The sequence below is a fragment of the Thermobia domestica genome, chromosome 1, assembly GCF_964235325.1.
Source record: "Thermobia domestica chromosome 1, izTheDome1.hap1.1, whole genome shotgun sequence".
NCBI classification, from domain to species: domain Eukaryota; kingdom Metazoa; phylum Arthropoda; class Insecta; order Zygentoma; family Lepismatidae; genus Thermobia; species Thermobia domestica.
In genome coordinates this window covers 317,870,823-317,893,579 of record NC_137454.1, presented here as the reverse complement: position 1 = coordinate 317,893,579, position 22,757 = coordinate 317,870,823, and the positions used below count along the sequence as shown (strand labels likewise).

The 22,757-nt window shown below is 33.5% G+C and overlaps 1 protein-coding gene across 2 annotated transcripts in view; it reads left to right on the top strand.

Annotated features, from left to right (window-relative positions):
• Positions 1-22,757, top strand: part of LOC145662590 (uncharacterized) — a 155,649-nt gene that overhangs the window by 60,044 nt on the left and 72,848 nt on the right. The window contains exon 1 of one of the 2 annotated variants that reach the window (XM_081728327.1): positions 15,195-15,476. The exons of the other annotated variant lie outside the window; for it this stretch is intronic. Coding sequence (XP_081584453.1) covers positions 15,435-15,476 — 42 coding nt within the window. The 5' untranslated portion in view covers positions 15,195-15,434. Of the gene's footprint in view, positions 1-15,194; positions 15,477-22,757 lie in introns of those variants that run through there. 2 annotated transcript variants of the gene reach the window in all.

Here is a 22,757-nt window from a genome sequence, read left to right as displayed (position 1 = left end):
TCCAATAAATCAGAAAAAAATTACACTGCTTTATTATGAATCACTATCAATGTCTTGATTTTGAATTTTACAAAAAAAAAAAAAAAAAATCAATAAAGCATTTTCCAGTTATCGAGTCAACTGTACAATGTCATGTTTAAGTAATTAATGTCTATGCTGATAGGATTGTGGTAATAACAATTATGCATATTTTCTTGGAAAATGTATCGACTCAATGAAATAGTGACTTCCAAAATTATTGATGTCAGTAATTTTTTTGAGAAACATATTTTAAACGTTGTTCTGATTGGTACTCACTTTTCTTATAGGTTGACTATTAATATAAATAGTTAAATTTACATTTTTAAATTCTACAACGTAAACACGTTGATATTATGCGTGCGCTTTATCAGCATTTTTTTCTATATTTTGTCTGAAAGTCAACTTATTTACTTTTCAAATTGCAGCTTAACAATTTTGAGTTAAGTTCAGTTTTACTTTTTAAAGATACTTTTATTTATGTGTATCATTGTTAGAAACATCTTTATATAATATCTTAGAAGAATGAATCAAATGTTGAATAACGTATCTCAAATTAAAAAAAAAAAACTATGTATGAGAATTAAATTGCTTTGTTCTAGAAAAATATACATAAGAAATTGTCGAAAGTTTCTGTAACGTGCATCTTGTACAGCATCAATTTTAGATTTACATTTTTTTTTTCAAAGTTGCGCTTGAGAATTACATTATATGATTCACGAAAATTATGCAAGAGAATTCGTTGAAAATTGCAGTGACATGATTATTGTACAGTATCATTTTTTTTGAAATTACAAATTTTATTACTTTCAAAATCAATGGATGAGATTTAAATTGGTTTCTTCTTGAAAAACCATGCATGATAGTTTAACGCATAGAGAAAACGACTGTGAGATTATAATGGAAAACAATGTTTGATGTTCATTTAAAGTTCGCTATCGCTTAATTTCTTACAGTACAAGATAAATTTTCCAAGTTATGGTGAGTGTAAACAGAAAAATAAAAATGCTCATCACAGTTATTCTCATTGTTCCTTGTCACAGATATTACATAACACATTCCAACGCAATTAGATGATGTAGAGGGAGAAAAGCAATGAAACTAGTGGATTCTTCAGTTCCTTCATGTATATAAACAGAATATTTGGTCAATTACACATACACTGTAAGGTAAATGTCTTTGTTGGTGTAGTGGATATTTCTTTTGAAAAGCATGGACCTGGGTTCGATTTCTGATGCGCTACAGTAAATATATTACAAAAGTTTAAGAGTTTAACTTAAGATTTATGATTTTTTGCTTATAACTAGATCAGTGTACTAATTATGTACTTGGCTTATCTCGTCGTGCAGCAATCGTGTACACTTATAACATTCCTGCCATAATCCTTTCCTATTCGAAAATGAATTTTCGCTGTGCCATGACTTTCCGCTGGACAGAATAAATTATATCACGTAGTTTACACTTGCTGGGCGCTTCAATTGCACTCGACATGATTTTTTCACGCTCTCTACTCCATGATGATTAAATGGTATTTTGTTTATCGCTATTAGAGATGGAAGATGTTCAATTAAATCTTCAGCTTATTCCTGTTTTCGTCACCCCACGTGGCCTTTCTTTGGTGAGCTAATGGAGGTTCAAACAAAATAGCCATTGAAATGTAATAAAACCTTTCAGTTTAACGTCCCATGATTATACGCTTTAGGATAAGAAAGATGGATGACTAAGGCAATCGTATGATGAAAAAATTGGTGGAGTGATAATATTGAAGAAAATGCCCAGTGAAAACCTACCGACACGAAAAATACCCTTGTATAAAAAGTCTCGCTCTATATAACCTCGTTGCTCATAAATTAAGTGCACTGTACTGTTCTTCGTTTCTTGTATTCTGTCAAAGGTCAACTTCAAATTCGAGATGTTAGATGTCATTCGAAACTGTCCTCACAAAATAGCTGTTTGACTTATTTGAAAACATCCTGTCTTAAGCTGATTGACACAGTAGAACTAGGCCAATGATTATAACAACCGATTCTTGAAGGTATCTGTAAGTGACGCTTAATTTTAAGAAGTGGCCCTGCGTATCGTAGTCGCTAACGCTTTAGTCACAAGTTCGATTCCCAGTAGACGTACTCGGTCGAAAAAGTGTAAAAGCCTTGTAATCCGCCAGTCATTTCATGCCCTCATTACAGATCATTTTGTTCTTGCTGTTATTTGTGTAGCATTCAAATTTACTATATTATTATTCATATATCTTCTCGGCAAAAGTTATGACTTTTACAAACGGAAAGTCAAATGGTGCTAATGAAATAAATTTGCACCTAAAAAAGAAGAGGAACTTGTAATATAAACTAAAAAAGCAAATGAATAGAGATATCGTAAATAACATAAATAAAAAATACTCATACAACCATTCATTCTGTTGATCGCAACAAAGTATTTTAAACTACCTGTGAGGCAATCAGAAGAGATAATACGATCCAGGGAGTAATTCAATTATATAATTCAAAAGTCGAAGCAACTTCAGATATTGTAAGTTTTCCAAATATATGTTTTAATTTACATTTTGGGAAGATGATGGCACTTAAGATGAAGGTTCACTAGAAGAGCAAGTACGGAGGGTGGAAACCTTTCCCCTCATAATTCAGTAGCCACTCAAAATGAAGATTAATAGTTAAACTTCTTAATTATTGACAAAATTCGCATTATAAGTCTCAATTTGGTATTACTTGCTGCAATCAACGTCACGACAATATGTTCATGCTGAAAGAAATTAATATCTAGCAAAATTCAGGAACTGGCATACCTTAATAATTCGCATAATGTACGTGCTGTGATATACGTGGTATCATGCATGCAAAGATGTTCATGTGGGTAAGATAGCAGCAATCGTAGTATGCACTACTTATAGTTTCATAATAATAATAATAATAATAAATGATAATATTAATCTATAATAGTAATAGCAATGCTTATGTATGAATAATTGCACGATTGATCGAGTCTTATCGCCAGGAACTAAATGAAGAAACGAGTTAATAAAGTGCGTTTGTAGAGTACACAAAAATTACAAATAGCAATATGTACTATGCACTTTTCAATATTGCTATTACAACCCATAAACATCTCCATTTTCTTATCAGGCTATTAATGTGATTGTTCACTCTTATGTATGCCACTGTGACGTTATCATCTAATTTTGCAAGTACTACAAACATTGATGAATGTTGTGATGCTATTGTCAAATGCTATTTACTTACCAAGATTTATTAAAAGACGTCATGTTTTAACCTATTGATTTCCTTTGTTCCATGTTAGATGCACAATTTTGTCATATGATTTTAATCTATTGATAATATAATATCACATGGAAGTTTGTTGTTAAGGATATTTCGAATTATCAATTTTGTGTTTAGAGTGTAATATTGCTTTCGTAGATTGTGCCAACGATAATAATAAACAAGTATGTATGGTCTAATCGGAAAATCAAATTCACGTGAGGCATTTACCCCCACAACAACGAATTTGGATTGCGTTAACATGATTTCCGCGGCGATCGCTGCGGTGGCGACCTAACTACTGGGCTACTTAATTTGAGATTCTCCCCGGAAATCCAGGCGATGGAAGAACAGAACTGACTGAACAGAACACAACAAATTCAACGTTGCGCAAACACCGCAAAATAGATTTAGTACAAAATGACGACATCCAGCCAGGATGAAGTTGAAGCCAATTGTGAAAAGGTACTTCGAAATTATTGTAGGGTGTGAAGTTAAGTTCTGCCATTTTGTTTAGTGCAAACCAAATAGCAAAATAAAGTGAAAACAGGAATAATTAACTGCAATACGGGGAACTTACGAGGTAATTACCATAATTTAAAATTTTATAGAAATTGTGTTTATGAGAATAACGGTTCACACCTGCCTGACTGCGCCGTATAAAACTTAAAATTTAAAAATCGCAATTTCTGTATACTGTTTAGCAGTTTGGAGTATGAAATAATAATGTACACGTAAAAGAAGACATCCTGTAAGTATGAAATTTCGAAATAACAATGTGGCTGACGGAGATAATATGATCGCGTGAATTTGAGTATAGTATAGGAATACAGTTTTAAAATTATAAAATATGGCACGAAATCTGTGTTAGCATGTTCATTACGATAACCTAACTTTTAATTGTGAAGAGTGGTAAACGTTGGGGATAAGGAGAAACTCTCTGGATCAATTATATGAAAATATTATGTCGAGAACGGAAGTACGGACAATTAAGTGTAAGTGTTGTGATGAAAGTGTTGTGTTGACTGAAAAATCGGTCAAACGAAATACTGATATAAAGGAAAGGATTATTGCTTGTGATGTGAGCAATGGATGATTCCATTTCAGATGTATCGGACTAGAAGATGAACAGTACACGTATTTGAGTGGGAAGAAGGTACAATGGCTGTGCCCAAGGTGTCAGAAAGTGAAAGATAACCCAAGACATAGTAACATTCAAAACTTGACAGAAGAATAAGTGTATATTAATATTGAAAATGGAGACGAAAGTGAGTTAAACAAACAGCCTGAATCTCCAAAGCAAACAGCGGAACCAGAATCTAAGCAGATGATGGAAGTGGAACGTGATGATGATAGAAGTCAAGTGTAAGAAATAGCAGAAGCTGAAGATGTGACAGGTCAACGTAACTCTGCAAAAGATATTAGTATATTAATGGAGAGTGTGACAATAAAGGAATCAGGAGAGAAATAACATTGGTAACATATCGGTAACATTGTAAGTAATGAGAATATCAAAATAATAAATGCAAGTGGAAGTATTGAAACAGCAAGTAGTAATAGTAATGACAGCGAACAAAAAATGGCTGATAACAATGGAGGAATATCAAATGATATGATCCAGACACTCGTAAAGCAAATAGCTCAACTACAGTTAAACATGAATAAAAGCATGGACAACGTGAATAAGAACAATGACAACCGGAATAAAAACACGGACAGCATGAATCAAGACATGAAAAGAATTTCCAGCGATATGACGACGTTAGCAAATAACAAGACCCGGGAAATGGATATGCTAAGAACAGAAGTGAAGGACACTGTTAATATTGTGGAGAATCAGTGTAGTAAAGATTGGGCGATTAAAGAAGAAGAGAACGAAACCATGTTTCCAGTTGTAGAAGATTCCGTGGAAACCGCAACGCAAAAGTGCGAACAAAATGTAGTGATGAAACCTAACCTCCAGAATTACCAAGGCATGGAAGAACTTTCCATGAAAGAGAAATAAAATAAAACTGCGACCGTTAGCCATAAAGTGAAAGACAGTAATAGGTACGGTTGTTGTAGTGACTACAGCTCAATGGAAAAATCTACAAAGATACTGGGCTCCATTATATGTCACGATTGTAACTTGAGGTACCATTGGAAATGTGTTAATTTGGATTTTTATGACGTTCTAAGTATGTCCACTACCGCTTGGTATTGCATGCATTGTTCTAGAAAACAAGATGGTAAACGACAAAATGAATTAAAACGTAGTGATGAAATACAAAAGAAAGTAGAAGAAAATGGCGAAGAACAAAATGAAGGAGGCCAAAATGAGGATGAACTCAACTTTACAGTAAGTGTTATTTCGGAAGAGATATTTCATGGAGATGACGAAACCAGAAATGAAAATGTAAACCAAACCGTCGATCAAACGCATATAAATCTGGATTTGAGAACCAATTTAAACCAGTTAGTTCTAATAGCTCGTGATATAAGTTCCTTGAAGGATGATTGAAAATCGTCAGAAGATGGTCTTAAAATATATTGTCAAGAATCTCATAACTATAAAATACCGCTACAGGAACAGTATCACGAATTGAAATCAAAGATGAATAATATACCTACAGAAACGCAAATTGATCAGAAGGATGATGGAGCTGTGATGAACGAAGATATTGCTGAAGTGGAGACCGAAATCACATGTGAAAGTGACAAATTAGAAAACCTGGAAAATTCTATAGGTGAACTGAAAATGAAATCTGGAGAAACGGGGAAAGACACAGTCATGTTTACGACCCAAACCCAGAAGAACCAGAAACTTATGAGAGAAGTTGGTAAACAAATTAATGACCATTTAGACAAACAACTCAGCAAAACTACACTAGATGAAGCAAAATACGATGAAAAGGTTGATAGTAAGTCAAAAGAAGACGCTGGTGTTGAAGAAGTAAATTGTGACATGAAATCGAACTTTGACGAAGAAAACATCTTGACAAAGAAAGAGGTTGACACTCGAAAGGAAACAAAAACAGATGAAGCAGGAAAATATAAGTCAAAGGAAACAGATATTTACTAAAAGAATAAACAAAAGAGAATAATGAATCGGAAAAGAAGAAAGAAACAATCACACAGGAAGAAGAAGAGATGGAAAACAAAAAGTGCGAGGTGCTATATCACAAAGACTGTGTTACCAGGCAGGATGAAACGATGTGATCAAGTAAAGAAAGTACGGAGAAAAGATGAGGAAACAATCCGAAAGACAGGAATACGTAAAAGAAAGAAAAAGAAAGTTTGCTACTGAGACCGAAAGACAGAAATTGGATGATGGTTTGAAGTGCGAGTTGAGAAACGAACGAGTGAATAAAGGCAAAGTAAGATTGATGTCTCCTAAATGAAAAACAAAGAAGATAGATCGATACACTACCGGGAAAAGTGCAGACCAGTTTTCAATGTTGTTTTCATGTTTAGCAATTATCAAAACAACAAGAACGTTTCTCGAAATGTGTTGTTAATTGTTAATTATTGTTTATCTGTTTGCTGTTAGTAGTTGTTCTTTAGTTATTAATTTATTTGCATATACCATGGATTGATTTTGTACCACGTAACGAAATATTAGAACTGTTAAGGAAATTTTGTATTAAAGAAACCCGAGTTACTTGATTTAATGGTGATGTAGACAAAGAAAATTTTAACCTTTCATTAAAATTTTAATTAATGAAGGGGGAAACTGTAATGCACCGGTCATTTCATGCCCTCATTACAGATCATTTTGTTCTTGCTGTTATTTGTGTAGCATTCAAATTTACTATATTATTATTCATATATCTTCTCGGCAAAAGTTATGATTTTTACAAATGGAAAATCAAATGACGCTATTAAAATAAATTTGCACTTCAAAAAGAAGAGGAACTTGTAATATAAAATAAAAACAAGTGAATAGAGATATCGTAAATAACATAAAAAATACTCATATAACCATTCATTCTGCTGATCGCAACAAAGTATTTTAAACCACCAGTAAGGCAATCAGAAGAGATAATACGATCCAGGAGTAATTCAATTACATAATTCAAAAGACGAAGCAACTTCAGATATTGTAAGTTTTCCAAATATATGTTTTAATTTATATTTTGGGAAGATGATGGCACTTAAGATGAAGGTTCACTAGAAGAGCAGGTACGGAGGGTGGAAACCTTTCCCCTCATAATTCAGTAGCCACTCAAAATGAAGATTAATAGTTAAACCACTTAATTATTGACAAAATTCGCAGTATGTCTCAATTTGGTATTACTTGTAGCAATCAACGTCACGGCAGTATGTTCATGCTGAAAGAAATTAATATCTAGCAAAATTCAGGAACTGGCATACTTTAATAATGTACGTGCTGTGATATACGTGGTATCATGCATGCAAAGATGTTTATGTGCGTAAGATAGCAGCAATCGTAGAATGCACTAATTATAGTTTCATCTGTTTTGTCATCTCATGATCACTGGCTAATTGTTTCTGATTATCTGTAAAATATGTATTAAGTATAATCAGTAATCTCTTCCTGCAATGATATATGTAAGCATGCGTAAGCGGTATATAAAATGGAGTAAAAATTATATAAATATGACGAAAGTTATAAAGTATAAAAATAAGTTGTAATGATGAATATAGTAAATGAATTATTAATTGAAAGAATAAGAAAAAGAAACTACGTAAATAATAATAATAATAATAAGATATAATAGTAATAGCAATGCTTATGTATGAATAATTGCACGATTGATCGAGTCTATCGCCAGGAACTAAATGAAGAAAAGAGTTAATAAAGTGCGTTTGTAGAGTAAACAAGAATTACAAATAGCAATATGTACTATGCACTTTTCAATATTGCTATTATAACCCATAAACATCTCCATTTTCTTATCAGGCTATTAATGTGATTGTTCACTATTATGTATGTCACTGTGACTAGTGCTCTCAACGGGTCGGGTCGGGTCGGGTTGAAGACCGACCCAACCCGACCCGTGACCTGAATTGACAGACCCGACCGGACCCGTGATCGATCCGATTGACCCGACCCAACAACCCGACCCGAGTTGACCCGACCCGACCCGTTTGATAGCACTATGGTCACGACACTGGGTGAACGCCAAAATGCACTCCCATTGGGAATTAAACCCGGACCACGCGTACCGAAGTCTTACACGTTAACCACTAGCTAGATCAAGAGGGGGATTTGTATATGCATCTTAATGAATATTTGGCACTTTTGAGGTTTGGTTATTTCTTTTTATAACTGATACCAGTGTCCGACGTGGGAGAAATTTATTTTTTTCTTGCTTTAGTTCTATGTGACGAAATTTTTATTCACGGTCAGTGTTCTCACCTGCTCGGACGGCAGGGGGTCTTCTCGGAAGGCAGTAGCAAGAGTTTCTTGGCGGAGACAAAAGGAAATCTTTAACTACAATGATAAGGGTTGAGGAAACGGGAGAACACCTGTGATTTTTTCCAACCTTTCAACTTTCATTCCAAAATAGGTTCTTATGATTCCGAGACTCGTGCCACTTTGATTTTTCTTTCTCGGTAATTAAAACCTATTTTACAGTATATATAGTTGCATGTAAGAAGATACATAATATGAATTTTGTAATTTAAAATTTAAAACTATAGTATGATAATTAATTATAAAGTACTAATTTTATTTCATCACTTTCAGCCCAACAAATGAAATTCAAACAATTCGCTCCCTGGGTCTTGATCATCAATACTGCGTCTTATTCTTTGTCTTGCACAGTCAAGTCTTGGTCCTGCATTTCGTAGTTTTGGTGGTCTTTCATGCTATACAAGAGCCAAGAATGCTCGCCTCATCGGTACAAATGAAGACCAAGTGTGATTTTGATTATGATCTTTCATATTATACGGAAAGCAAGAAAATATGCTCATCGCTGCTTCGTGATCACCAAAACAAGGCCAAGAGCAAGATTACTATGCAATTCGTCATGCATATCCAATCTTTATCTTATTCTTGTATCGATGTTCTTCGGATTGGTGAAATAAATTGAAATATTCAGTTTAAGGTCCGTCGATTCTGCACCGAGGCTAAGGGATATGGTGACCATGAGAAATGAATGAAATGGTGGAATGAAGAAAGTGGGAGGAAACAGGAAAACCTCGAGAAAACCCACTACACGGCGTTTCTCGACCACAAAGCCCACTTAGCACAAGCTGGGATCGAACCATGGACACCATGCACCAGAGATGAATCCTCTACCACTGAGCCACCGCAGCACTGCTTGGACTTAGTCGTCCATATCCAATCTTTCTTTTGGCCTTGCTTAAACAGCTTCTAGTTTTGTTCTAAATCCAGACTCCATATTGGCGTAGATATTAATATTACAGTCGATTGGTAAAATCAATCTTCCACATTTAAAAATTAAAGTACACACAAGCACAAAAATAAGCATTTACCATAAAAACACTAGCTGCAAGTGTTCAAAATAGATTTATGGCTTCTATAAAATCAATTGAAAATTGCTATTTTTAATTAGGCAGCTAGTGAAAAACAATAGCTTTCGACTCCAGCCGAGTTTTAGCCCAACCTAAACTCAGTTGACCAAAGTGAACTGACCCGACCAGACAACTCGACCCGAGCTGACCCGATTGACCCGATCCGAGTTGACCCGACCCGACCCGTAATCCGACTCGAGCTGACCCAACTGACCCGACCCGACCTGTAACCCGACTAGGGCTGACCCGACCCGTTTGAGAGCACTAACTGTGACGTTATCATCTAATTTTGCAAGTACTACAAACATTGATGAATGTTGTGATGCTATTGTTAAATGCTATTTACTTACCAAAATTTATTAAAAGACGTTAGGTTTTAACCTATTCATTTCCTTTGTTCCATGTTAGATGTACAATTTTGTCATATGATTTTAATCTATTGATAATATAATATCACATGGAAGTTTGTTGTTAAGGATATTTCGAAGTATCAATTTTGTGTTTAGAGTGTAATATTGCTTTCGTAGAATGTGCCAACGATAATAATAAACAAGTATGTATAATCTAATCGGAAAATCAAATTCACGTGAGGCATTTACCCCCGCAACAACGAATTTGGATTGCGTTAACATGATTTCCGCGGCGATCGCTGCGGTGGCGACCTAACAACTGGGCTACTTAATTTGAGATTCTCCCCGGAAATCCAGGCGAAGGAAGGACAGAACTGACTGGACAGAATACAACAAATTCAACGTTGCGCAAACACCGCAAAATAGATTTAGTACAGTCTTTTCAGGCCAGCCATCCTGAGTTAGGTTTCCCTGCGTTTTCCTCATTCACGCCAGGCAAATGCCGGGATGGTACCTAACATATAGGTCTCAGACCGTTTCCTTCCTCCCCAATTATTTCTTCCTCCAATTTCCTCGGACAGTGTGATCGCCAAGTGACGTCATTCCTCATACGTGACAAGCTAACATGCCCATAGATGCCGAAAGTTCAAAAATCTAATTCCTAATTCTAAGCCTAATTTCCAAAGGATGTGGGGCGCAGCTTTAATGCATTTTAGAAACTGTCCTGATCCATACCTAGCATTATTTCAACCGCCCCAGATTCAGTACAAGATGGAGAAAAAACAATATTATCCGGTTTTGACTATTAAATTCAAGTTAAGGGGAAAAAGTATGAAACCTTTACACTAATTTCACTTACCAACACAATACAATAACGATTAAATTATTTCATCAAATTTCAACCAAAATATTTTTGTAGTGCCCAAATATACAGAATGGTACAACATTTAAAATATTGAGCTTTATTAAATCGCCGCATCATCATCTGTTGATATTATAAAAATAAAATACTATACTGACAAATTTGAGGACGGAAGTAAGTTTCGCATCTTGTGTCACTCCCAAGTAGGATGTCTATAAATTGATGAAACATGAACGATACATAGAAAATAGTGCAACAGTATGATACAGGAAACAATAAAGGAAACACGTGTTTAGGATAATAAAATGACACTTTTATATAGAAACAATAACTTAAATTGAAAGCACAGGGAATCATGATTCCCCCTAATATTACAGAAGCGAAATAGTTCTCAAAAGAAATAGTGTAATCACCATGAACAGCAATGCATTTCCTGCAACGGCCTGCCGTGCTACTCACGAACTTAGTCATGAGTGGTGGAATGGGGTTTCATTATTCCACCAAAGGTATTGAAAATAGCTTGATGGTTCTTAGTGTATCTGGACATGCTACAAGACACTCCCCATAACAAACTAAACTTGTATGATGAGATTAAAGTCCGGAGAATAGGTGGACCAGTCCATTCGTTGAATGCTCTCTAGTTCCATAAGCTCTGCCCCCTGCACTATTCGATGCGGTCGCACATTATCATCGATAAAGAAGATTTTGCCGAATGAACCTCTGTGTACGCACATGGAGAGGGAATATAGTGTCACAAAACGTTGTCCGGTGAGTGTACTGCGTTGAATAATTGGGAGGTCTCTATAAATATGCAATATTATACCCACAGAAAAATGCCGAACCACCAAAATAACCATGTTTGGCAATGTTCCTGGATTCATTCCGTATTCCCACCTCTTGCTAGATGAGTATAATCCAGAATCCCTATTCATACTGAATCTACTCTCATCAGAAAATAGAATGCGATCCCCACTCCTACTAGAACCAGTCTTGATGTTCCTGGTACTACCCAAACAATGCCATTGATATGTGAGCATCAGCGGAATGCAAAGAAATAATCGTCTGGCAAAAGACCATCCCTGTGCAGTCGACATGCTACAGAGATATTGCAATTTCTAGTCCTGTTCAATGAGTTCGCAATTGAACTCGCTGTTTGACGTCGATATCTTACATTCTATTTCACAATGTAGTGGTTCCTCACTGAAGTTGTTGATCCTGGTCGACCAGCATCTTTCGCACAGCACTGCTTGTGGTTCGGAATGTTCCTCATGGACATAAAATATTGCTGTGAGCAACACCAAACTCCTGGGTCACACTTGTAACATTCATCCTTCTTCTACTTTCCTGACATGAAGAGGATTTTTCCCCTCTTACCTCTTCATATTTGATAGATTCTTGCAACATCAAACGGTTAAATCATTTTCAAAGATTGGAGGAAGACATTTACCAAATTTCGTTAAAATCGAATAAGTTTTACGAGGGTTACAGTGAAACAGGCAGAGAGACAAATTCTGGTTGAGTAAATTGGTGGACACTTGTTACTTTCGTTTCAATTACGTGTATATTTAGTTTGGAATTAAATTTCTTTCTATTTTATTAATGGAAAAATCTAGAAACACCCTTACCTTTGATCTAGAATCATATATATATACTTATATTATTTCTTAGAACAAAATTAAGAAAAAAATTAACAGAATCTAACCATATCTATACTACATTAAATATTTGTTCCTTTGACGAAAAGGTATAGAAGCGTACTTAATAAAGAATCAAACATATATCAGCTGATTGATAGATAAGAACGTAATCCGCTATGCCATGTGCTGCATTTCCCTATAAACTTTAAACATGCAAGTGATTTTTATGTTTCTGTTGCATGGAACTACCATATAATATAACAGTTTCTTTCCTGCTTGTTACATTTATTTGTGTTATGTATTGTGTTAGCTATATTTGCAAACGTAATAATACCACAGCTTTAAAAGTTTTGGTAGGTTAATTACATTACTAAGTGAACAAATTTTCTAATATCTTACATTGCTTCAAGGGGCAACAGAATATATTCCGTGAAAAATATGTATTTCCTTTAGTGACACAATACATTCTTCGATTAGTCCATAGGAGAAAAATTAAAATTTAGCAGTACATGTTTAAGTATTCAGTTACGCTACACAAACATTAAAAGTTAAGCTTAAAACAATGATAATTGGTTTCGTTGAAATCATTTATTTAACTAACGAAGATGACAGTAATTTCTTAAAAGTAACGATTAAAACTTTCAGAACCACTTGTTGGTTTAATTTCAGCTAAAATCAATGTTAAAGTATTCAACGGAATTCATACGTCCAAAATTCATAATTTGTTTTACGAATTTACTTTTAACAAATTGTAAGGTAAACAGATATCAACAGAGTTTTAATCACACATTATAATGAATTACTGTACTGTCACTGGAAATAGGGGCGTTATAGATGTAAGTACAAATTAAGCACTCAAATCAACAAACAAAATTAAAATATTATCCGTTATTTTAATATAGGTTTAATTTAAGGTATGACAGTCGATTTGGATAGATAATAACCAATGTGGTTCTTTTCTAGTCAATTTATATAAAAGTTAAAATGACATTTCTATATTTTACGTTGTGCAATGGAGCAATATAACTTAAAATGTAATTTTTCATTATGTACAGTGAAATGAATACTGTTACTTCGTTGATTCAATTTAATCACAAACACAGAAGACATGAAATATCATGAAAAAATTTGAACCTTAGTCCTCCACGCTAGTCTAGTGTCTAGCGCACGTGTCGTTTGTTCGATTCCTGGTCAAAGACCATTGAAACTTAAACATATTACAAAGATTTGTATTACACCTTAAACTTCAAATCCAGGTCTCATGCAGTCTCAGTGCTGACAAGGGACATTAAGCTAAACAAACAACAACCAGAAATGTAACAAATTTCCTTCTCTTTTTTCCTATAAAATAATGTATTCCCTTTCAATACAAATACATGCATCGTGTATCTGAGCCTACTAGCATGTTATAATTTAAGATAAATTATTTTGTGGAGGTCATGTCATTACAGTTCTCGTTCTTCCACTCTTCTGTATATATAAATCTTGCCTATATATAATATTGAATAGTTGTTAATCGCTGTGTAATATATGTAATTGAATATGGATCATAATGTAGAATTCTGTAAGTAGTTGGTTTTGGAATTTCTACTAATCATTAGCTCTCCGAGCTGATACACTGTGAGTTCATGTCTTTATGTACTTGTATATTGTGTCCTTCTTAACTCATGCAAATATCCATTTCTAATATATACAAATACATAATAAGTTCTAATGAATTCGTACACAAAATCATCAATTGCTTGTTCTGTAAAGTTTATTTGAAAATATTTTCATGTTACTGATACATTACTTGCAAATTGGCTAATCACCGTGTATTACTAGTTATGTGTCATTGTGCTAAGCTAAACAAAATTCAATTTTAAAAAGCTTTTAAAAAGCATGAACAATGCTAATTTGTTTCTTACGTATTATTGTGTTTTATTCTCCCAATAAAATTCAAAACTTACATGCAAAACGTTTCTACGGACACGCACTATTTAAATACTAGATGCAAAACAAGTTAATTATCACAACCTAATGCTTAATTCCGTAACATTCTGGTGAGAAGAAAATCAACTTACATATACACATAATCATGCAATAAAAGAAGTAGTCAATTTACTGTGTAAAATGCAGTAAATTTAACGGAAGAGGAAAACATTTTTGAGTAACTTCCTTGAAGAAAATATTTTAATGGCTTGAACATTACAATTATACCAAATAAATACAAATTAAGAATGGAGAAAGCTAATTTTTTTCTATCAAGTAACTAGTTTAAACGTTAATTACTTTTGATATTTATTAACCAACCTAATTTGATACACCAAATTTATATTTATACTTTTATCATTCAATGCAGAAGATTAATAATACTTATCCGAACCAAATCTAACAGGTTTGTTCACGCCTAAAGTAGTTCTTAAATTTGAAGAATTGTGACGTAAATAAAATACGTCAAAATTCCTCTAACTGATGAGTGCGGAACTAATGAAAACAATACAGGTAATAATTCCCCGAAACTGTTTCTAATGGGAAGTAGTAACTATAGTTCACAGAGATACATTTTCTTAAGTATGTAATTTCCAATAACTGATCGTTCTGCCAACTTCTGTTTTCCTTCTTCCCATGTTTTCTCTCTCAGGCATCTTGAGGTGTTAATTAGGCGTCACTCAGAATCTACATTGTTTGCAGAGATGATTTTTCAACATCCGTGTCCCCCAACGTAAGCATCTGAAAAGAATTTGGAAACCTACACAATGAAGCAAATGTTATGGAAAAACTATCAATTCTGAAACTTTGGAGATCATTGATATTATTGTAGCAGGACACTATGAAAATTATATTGTGTTTGGTTATCCTACTGTATTTTGAGGTAAGTTAATGCACTTCCCATTTGTACAGTACCTTTAATGAAGTGAAGTAAACAACGTAAAATTAGTTCTACTTCAGTTTCTTTAAAACTTTTATTGGTTTCGATTATACCGTAAATTTTAATTCAGTAAGATAAGGGTATCTAAGAGTACGACACTGAACACACGTATAAATACTTCTCATGATATATTATTATTGTGTGCAAGCTTTGTAACTAATCAGTTTTACATAAAGTAATCTGTAAGTGGAGAAAGGAACTACGTATTATACATAGAGTATCTCTGCTGCAGTGAGGTGCTACTTCAATGCTCCATGCTTTATTGTGTTTTAGTTAATTTGCAACTTAGAACATTTTTGCAAAAGAGACGAAATGTTTTACAGAAGAAACTGGCAAAGTAATACAATATACATTGTACGCACTCATGAGTACATACCTCTCCTATAGTTTTTTATTCATTACCGAGAGGGATATATATAATTGTTCACTAGATAAATTTTCTTTTATTCTTCTTGATAATTGTATACTGTGGAATTACTGCTCCATTCTAACAGCGTTTTCACACGTTCCCGGCAATGCCGACCCCGGCACCGACAATGCCGGAACCGGGGCTGCTTTGTACACGCGGCCGGCAAAACCGGACCCGGCGCTGCTTTGCACACATATCCCGGTAATGCCGATTTCGAGAAGTAGTTTGAGTTTGAACGTGAAGGAGAGAACATGAGTCCAGCAATAAACAAACGATATCTCACTCAGTCCACAATCGTTCTATTGAACAAATGCCAGACTAGACTGAGTACATGAATATTTTTATTATGATCTATAGGGTAAAGCAGCATGCAACTACATGCAACCACAAGACTGGAAATTTTCTTGTTCTGTTTGTGCTTTTCAGTTCTTTCTGTAGTTGTGTTTTAGTTTTTTTTTATTTACTTTAATTTTATTTACAACCTTTGTTATGCTTGGGAATGTCTACTTCTTCGATTATGATGGAGATTTAAATCCTTGTTTTCTTATTATGAAGGTAATTCATACCCTACATACTTTGTTGCATAATTAACAGGATAAACACTGGGCAACTATCCTAGATTCATAATTTTTTCATATTTCCATTTTGTTCATTTCCGTCATGTTGATTTTTTAATTATGACTTCATATGTGTTAAGACATATTCTCTATCAATACGAATCCAACGACCTCTTTGTTTAAATCGTTTAAGTAAGTAAAGGCTGTAGAAGATAAATTAATATACATATATATACATACATCTGTGAAACGCACTTTCCGCGTTGCCATAGTTGGGTAATTCAAACCAGATCCGAACTTCCCTTGCTGAAAATTTATGTAAATAGCAAGCACACGGAAGAAAATACCTGATTCTAATAGAACCTTTCATGTAGAATTCGAATATGCAATCAGTTTTTCTCCATCACCCTCAGTTTTCCCGTGACAGAGGGATTTTTGGGAAATTTCCCCTCAAATTTCCCTTTAAAAAATCATTTTCATACCTGTAGCTCGAGTACCCTTAGGTATATAAACACACAAATTATATTGTATGTTAGCTTGATTTATACTTAGTAAGCCCTCTAAGTTTCAAAAGAATTGCATTATTTTTTCTAGAGAAATAAACATATTTATATAAAAATATGCTATGTGTACTGTTAATTTTACCATATTAATTAGTGCTGATAAAATCACATATAACTTTCACGAAAATTACAATATAAGCACGGTTTATACCTCATTGGATTTGAAACAAAACATATTTTCAATGATGTATACACCGTGTCACCATTTTTTGTATGAGGGAATTTCTAGAGATATTTTGTAGGAAATTCCATCCAAAAAGTAGTTTATAAGATTTTTTGTTTTAACTTGTTATTTGTATATGGTGATACAAAAACAGGAACTGCAAAAAAAAAAATAATTTTATGTCTACTTAAATATTACAAAAGTTGGTGGTATCTTCTTAATAAATGGATACTTACTTAACTAAAATATTTTAGTTGTCGACTTTCTTCTGTGTTTGGCTTCTGGAACATCTCTTTGGAGTGTCCAACAGTAATCATCTAGCATTTGTGAACTCCACTGTCCCTGGTATCTCTTCTCCATGGAGGAAATATCCTGATGAAAATGTTCCCCATTCTCATCACTAACAGCACTAAGGTTTTCAGGAAAGAAATCCAGGTGGGAGTCTAGAAAGTAAACTTAAAGGGACATGTTGCAACCCATTTCTTTCAATGATTGCAGGAAATCACTCACAATTTCACGGTAATTTGGGGATTTCTGGTTTCCTAAAAAAATCTCTGTTAAACATTTAAATGAACACCAAGCTGCTTTCTCAACCGGAGTTAAGGGATCCACAAACTTTTGGTCACGAATCAAACATCTCATTTGGGGACCTACAAAAATCCTTTCCTTGATTTTAGCGTCACTAACCCGAGGAAATTTTTCCTTGAGGTAACAAAATCCTGCATTACTTTTGTCCATTACGTTAACAAAGTATCCATCACAGCACAGACATTACTACAATACACTAAATCATTTTCTTGAGAATATTAGTTTTGAAACTCTGTATGACGGTTTCGAAAAATACACACTTTAGTGTCACGATGGAGCAGATTCCAACCTTCAAGTCTAGAAGCAAGAAGTTCTGCCTGTATCTTGGAGAGTTGTAAATCCCGTACGAGGTCATTTAGTTGACCCTGAGTTATCAGATGGGGATCCAATGTAGATGTGCTTTATACATAAGTAGGATCATCTTCTTCAGTAGTTGCCTCAATTATGTAATCCTCATTTACCGTAAGATGAGCAGGAGGTACTAGTACAGGTAATTTTGCACTGTGTGGAACTGGCCTAATTGCTGACGGCAAATTAGGGTACTGTACTGTATGCTTAGATTTACTGGTTATTCCTTTTATGTGTCATACAAAAGTAGCAGTCTGAAGAATGATCTTTTGGTTCCCTCCAGATCATCGGTACTGCGAATTCATGTTCCGTTCACCATTTGTCCACACAGTCAGACGTTTCACGCAAGTACAACAAATGTAATGAGGATCCCAATTCTTATCTTGGTCTCTTACACAGCAACCAAAATATAACTGATAACACTTCCTCACAAGTGGAGTAAACCATCGATATTTCGATTTAAATGTCAGCTCCCCATATACATAACAGAAATTGTCCGGGTGATTTACACACTTTCTCGGCATCTTGTATCCTGTAAGGTATCACACACACACACACACACACACACACACACACACACACACACACACACACACACACACACACACACGAATCTACACTCCATCAATCATGAAGCAGCGCAAACGTAATCTAACTCAGTGCATCACTACACATCACAATCTATTCGAACTCCACAATGCACAAACACTTCAACTTACACGCGGCCACATCTAAAACACATCTAGCTTGGACCGTCACTCAACGCTACTAACAGGTAACAGTCATCAGGCTATGTGAGTCAATTTTTTACGCATTGTTGCCAGATCAAAATATTAAAAAGTGACAAATTTTCCACAGAAAGCATGCATGTATTTGTGCTTGTATTCGAGTATCCATCTATGTGCCGACATTAATACGTCTTCGTTAGGTTTTTGTGTTTGGCAAAAGTCTTGCATAGTATATTCTTTATTACCTATAAATAGACACAATAGTTTATATCTCTAGACAGAATAATGTGATTCATATGAAATTAACATTATTTATTAAGTAGACATAAAACTATGTTTTAGTGCAGTTCCTGTTTCTGTATCACTATATACAAATAGCAAGTTGAGACAAAAAAATCTTATAAACTACTTTTTGGAGGGAATTTCCTACAAAATCCCTCTAGAAATTCTCTCATACAAAAAATGGTGACACCGTGTATACATCATTGAAAATATGTTAAATGAGGTATAAACCGTGCTTATATTGTAATTTTCGTGGACATTATATGTGATTTTATCTGCACTAGTGAATATGGTAAAATGAACAATACGCATAGCATATTTTTATATAAATGTGTTTATTTCTCTAGAAAGAATAATGCGATTCTTATGAAACTTAGAGGGCTTACTAAGTATAAATCAAGCTAACATACAATATAATTTGTGTGTTTATATACCTAAGGGTACTCGAGCTACAGGTAGAAAAATTGTTTTTAAAAAAAGGAAATTTGAGTGGAAATTTCCCGAAAATCCCTCTATCACGGGGAAACTGAGGGTGATGGAGAAAAACTGATTGCAGATTCGAATTCTACGAGAAAAGTTCTATTAGAATCAGGTATTTTCATTTCTGTGCCAAAATCTTGTTGACTAGTGTTATCAGATTATTGGTTTTTAATACTCTGCTAGATACTTAAATCTGAATATTTAAAGTGAAATAAATATTAAGAAAATATTATGACTCTCAATTCTTTTATAAATTGAAGAAAACCATAGTTTCTATTTAATGAAGTTCAACAACATTTCAAGGTAAAATAATGTTTTCTCTAAATACTACAGAGCAAATTTATTCGCATATTCTTAACACAAACATAATTTCCGTGTTTAATGATAAAAAGCTATTCATATCAAACTTCTTACTGTAAATTTAATGAAATACCAAATTTATTGTACGGTCATCATTTGTTAAACAATATATATATACTAGTGTTTTCAAGTAATACTATAAGCCATACTCTTCAACTACCCGTCATTCAGTTTAGGACGAACACAGTTTACTCTGAAATAAATTATTTTAATGGTTTGAACTAAGTATTGCTTATACTAAGTTTAAACTAGATTGGAGGAAGTGACCATAAGTGGGCTATCTGCAAAATTTGAACATCTCGTTGACATTAATAGTTAACAACAGTTTGTCCTATCTGTGTTCTTTCAATGGGAAAAAAAGCCAATGTCATCCCTTTTACGTATAACCAACGATTTTCCTATCAAATTAACAGCAAATCAAATGTCGAAATGATGTACACTCACGTTCAGAAATTTTGTCACGTGTCTTTAGAAATCACAAAAATAGAAATAACTCTGTTTCTTACGAGATAAAATGTCTTGTATTCTTGGAGATGTGCAGGACAAGAAAACAAATCCAGAGAAAGAAATATTTTAAAAATACAAGTTGAAATAAAAAAGAAATATCCGAAACTTTTCTGCTAAATTCTAAGTTTCTTTTACCTAAGTGTGGTAAACGTGCTGCGAAACGTACAACGAGAGAAGGCATTTTATTCTTTATTAGAAATACAACGTAAATCTCACATAATGTTAGTTATTATATGTGGTACAGTTCTTATATGCATTAATAATATTATATGTATTAATCATTTTACTCGTAAACAAAGGACTAAATAGAAGTAAGCCACAAAATATGTAAAGCGATAAGACATTTTGTTGGTGATTTGCAAATGTACAGCTACTAAGTAGCCAAATATCCAACTCAGCTTCGGAGAGTAGTTGGCTACGTATTACCTCTATTTTTTGTTTTTTACTTTTTCGATGATCATCAGTTCAAGTCCCATAGTCTACAATGACGTTTAAAAAAGAAATATAGTTTTATTTCTTTAATGTTAATTTGTATTATTCACTTTATTTAATTTATTTGAATATTGATAAACATTTAAGAATTATGTCTTTGAAAATATTAAAAATATTAAGAATTTGTAATGCGCCGCTACTCTTAATCTGCACCATAGCGCATTACATAATATTTAAATTGGTGATAAGCTTACTGGTCTGCATCAGGTGATATAAATTTAGAATAGTATACATTTTTCGAATCGTTAAAAAAAACAAACAAATAAGTCTTGAAAGTTATAAGTTGAAAAGATTGATTTGAAATAATGAAATATCTTCAAGGTAAAGTTATTTAACCCTATGTGCATTTGATTTGAGAGTTAGTAATAATATAAAATGGTAGAATACAAAATTAAGTAATTATGTTATTTGTTGGGAACGTAAGATATAAATAATCATATATTGCTAATTCAAAAACTATTCGGAGGAGATTTCTCTTTCTCTCCCTATCTCATCTACCACATTTTAAGATGAATGGATAATACAAATCGGAATTAAATTATTCAAAATTCTATGTTTACAGAGAAACCTGTTCAACACTTCAACTCTTCAGAACCTTAAACAGTCATTTATAAATTAAGTTTAATATTACTATTACAACTGAATCTAATGTTGAAAACTGAGATTATGACTTTTACTGTACAAAATGCCATAAAATGATATTTCATGTATGCAAGCTATTTTAATGTTCCTTAATGATTTTCTGAAAATATGATCCAAAAATTAGAGATAAAATGTTACTTAAATCATAAGATATACAGAATCTATATTCTACTTACGCACGCAGTCCTCAGCAGAAATGTTAAACAATGTAGTGGGAGTCAACTTAACCTGCGGATAAACAAAGATAACTCTATTAATGTACAAAGAAAATGAAAATATAAGTAGAGTTATATATATATATATATAAAGAAGAGAACCAAGATAAATAAAAAATAAAATAATGAAAAAAGATAATGAATATATATCTTAATTAATAGGTAGATAGATATATATACTGTATATATGGATCATTGAAAGGAACGTCTCAGATAATAAAAATTAAGAAGTTAATCTAATGTCATACTTTAATAAATAATATACAGTAATTGCAGACTTATATACACAGCTGTATTCACATAAGCTATAATAAATAACATTTTATATAGTTTAATAATGTGTGATTTTGTATAACATGTTTTGAAGTTAATGAGAATTTTAATTTCAGCGTAATTGAAATTATTGAAATCTTAGTTCTACTTCATGTAAAGAATTGATATTAAGGTTGGTTGCTTTTCTTACTTTGCATTGTGATTAGGCACAAACTCTCCAGGATGTTGCTTCTCATGTCACCTTACATCTTAGACCTTCGGGAATTTTCCCGCAAGAGGGATGGCGACTGCGCAATTGGCTAACACCTTCAAACAATTCCAACGTTTGAACTACAATTTAAGTGTCATTGTTGTAGTATTACAATAAAAGGAATTCCGTATAACAACTTTACGCATCGATGTGAGATATACTACAACAGTTAACGAACTAATGGCTTATCCAAAATGTACACACAATCTGCACGTAGTACATACAAGTTGAAACAGTACAAGTAAAATGGCGACTACAGCCATAGTCGCCAGAGTAGCAGTACAAATATTATTTTAAAAGAGAACACTTCATTCCTAGTGATAATCATAACCTGATAAGGAAACTTTTAAGCGTTCGAAACTTTAAT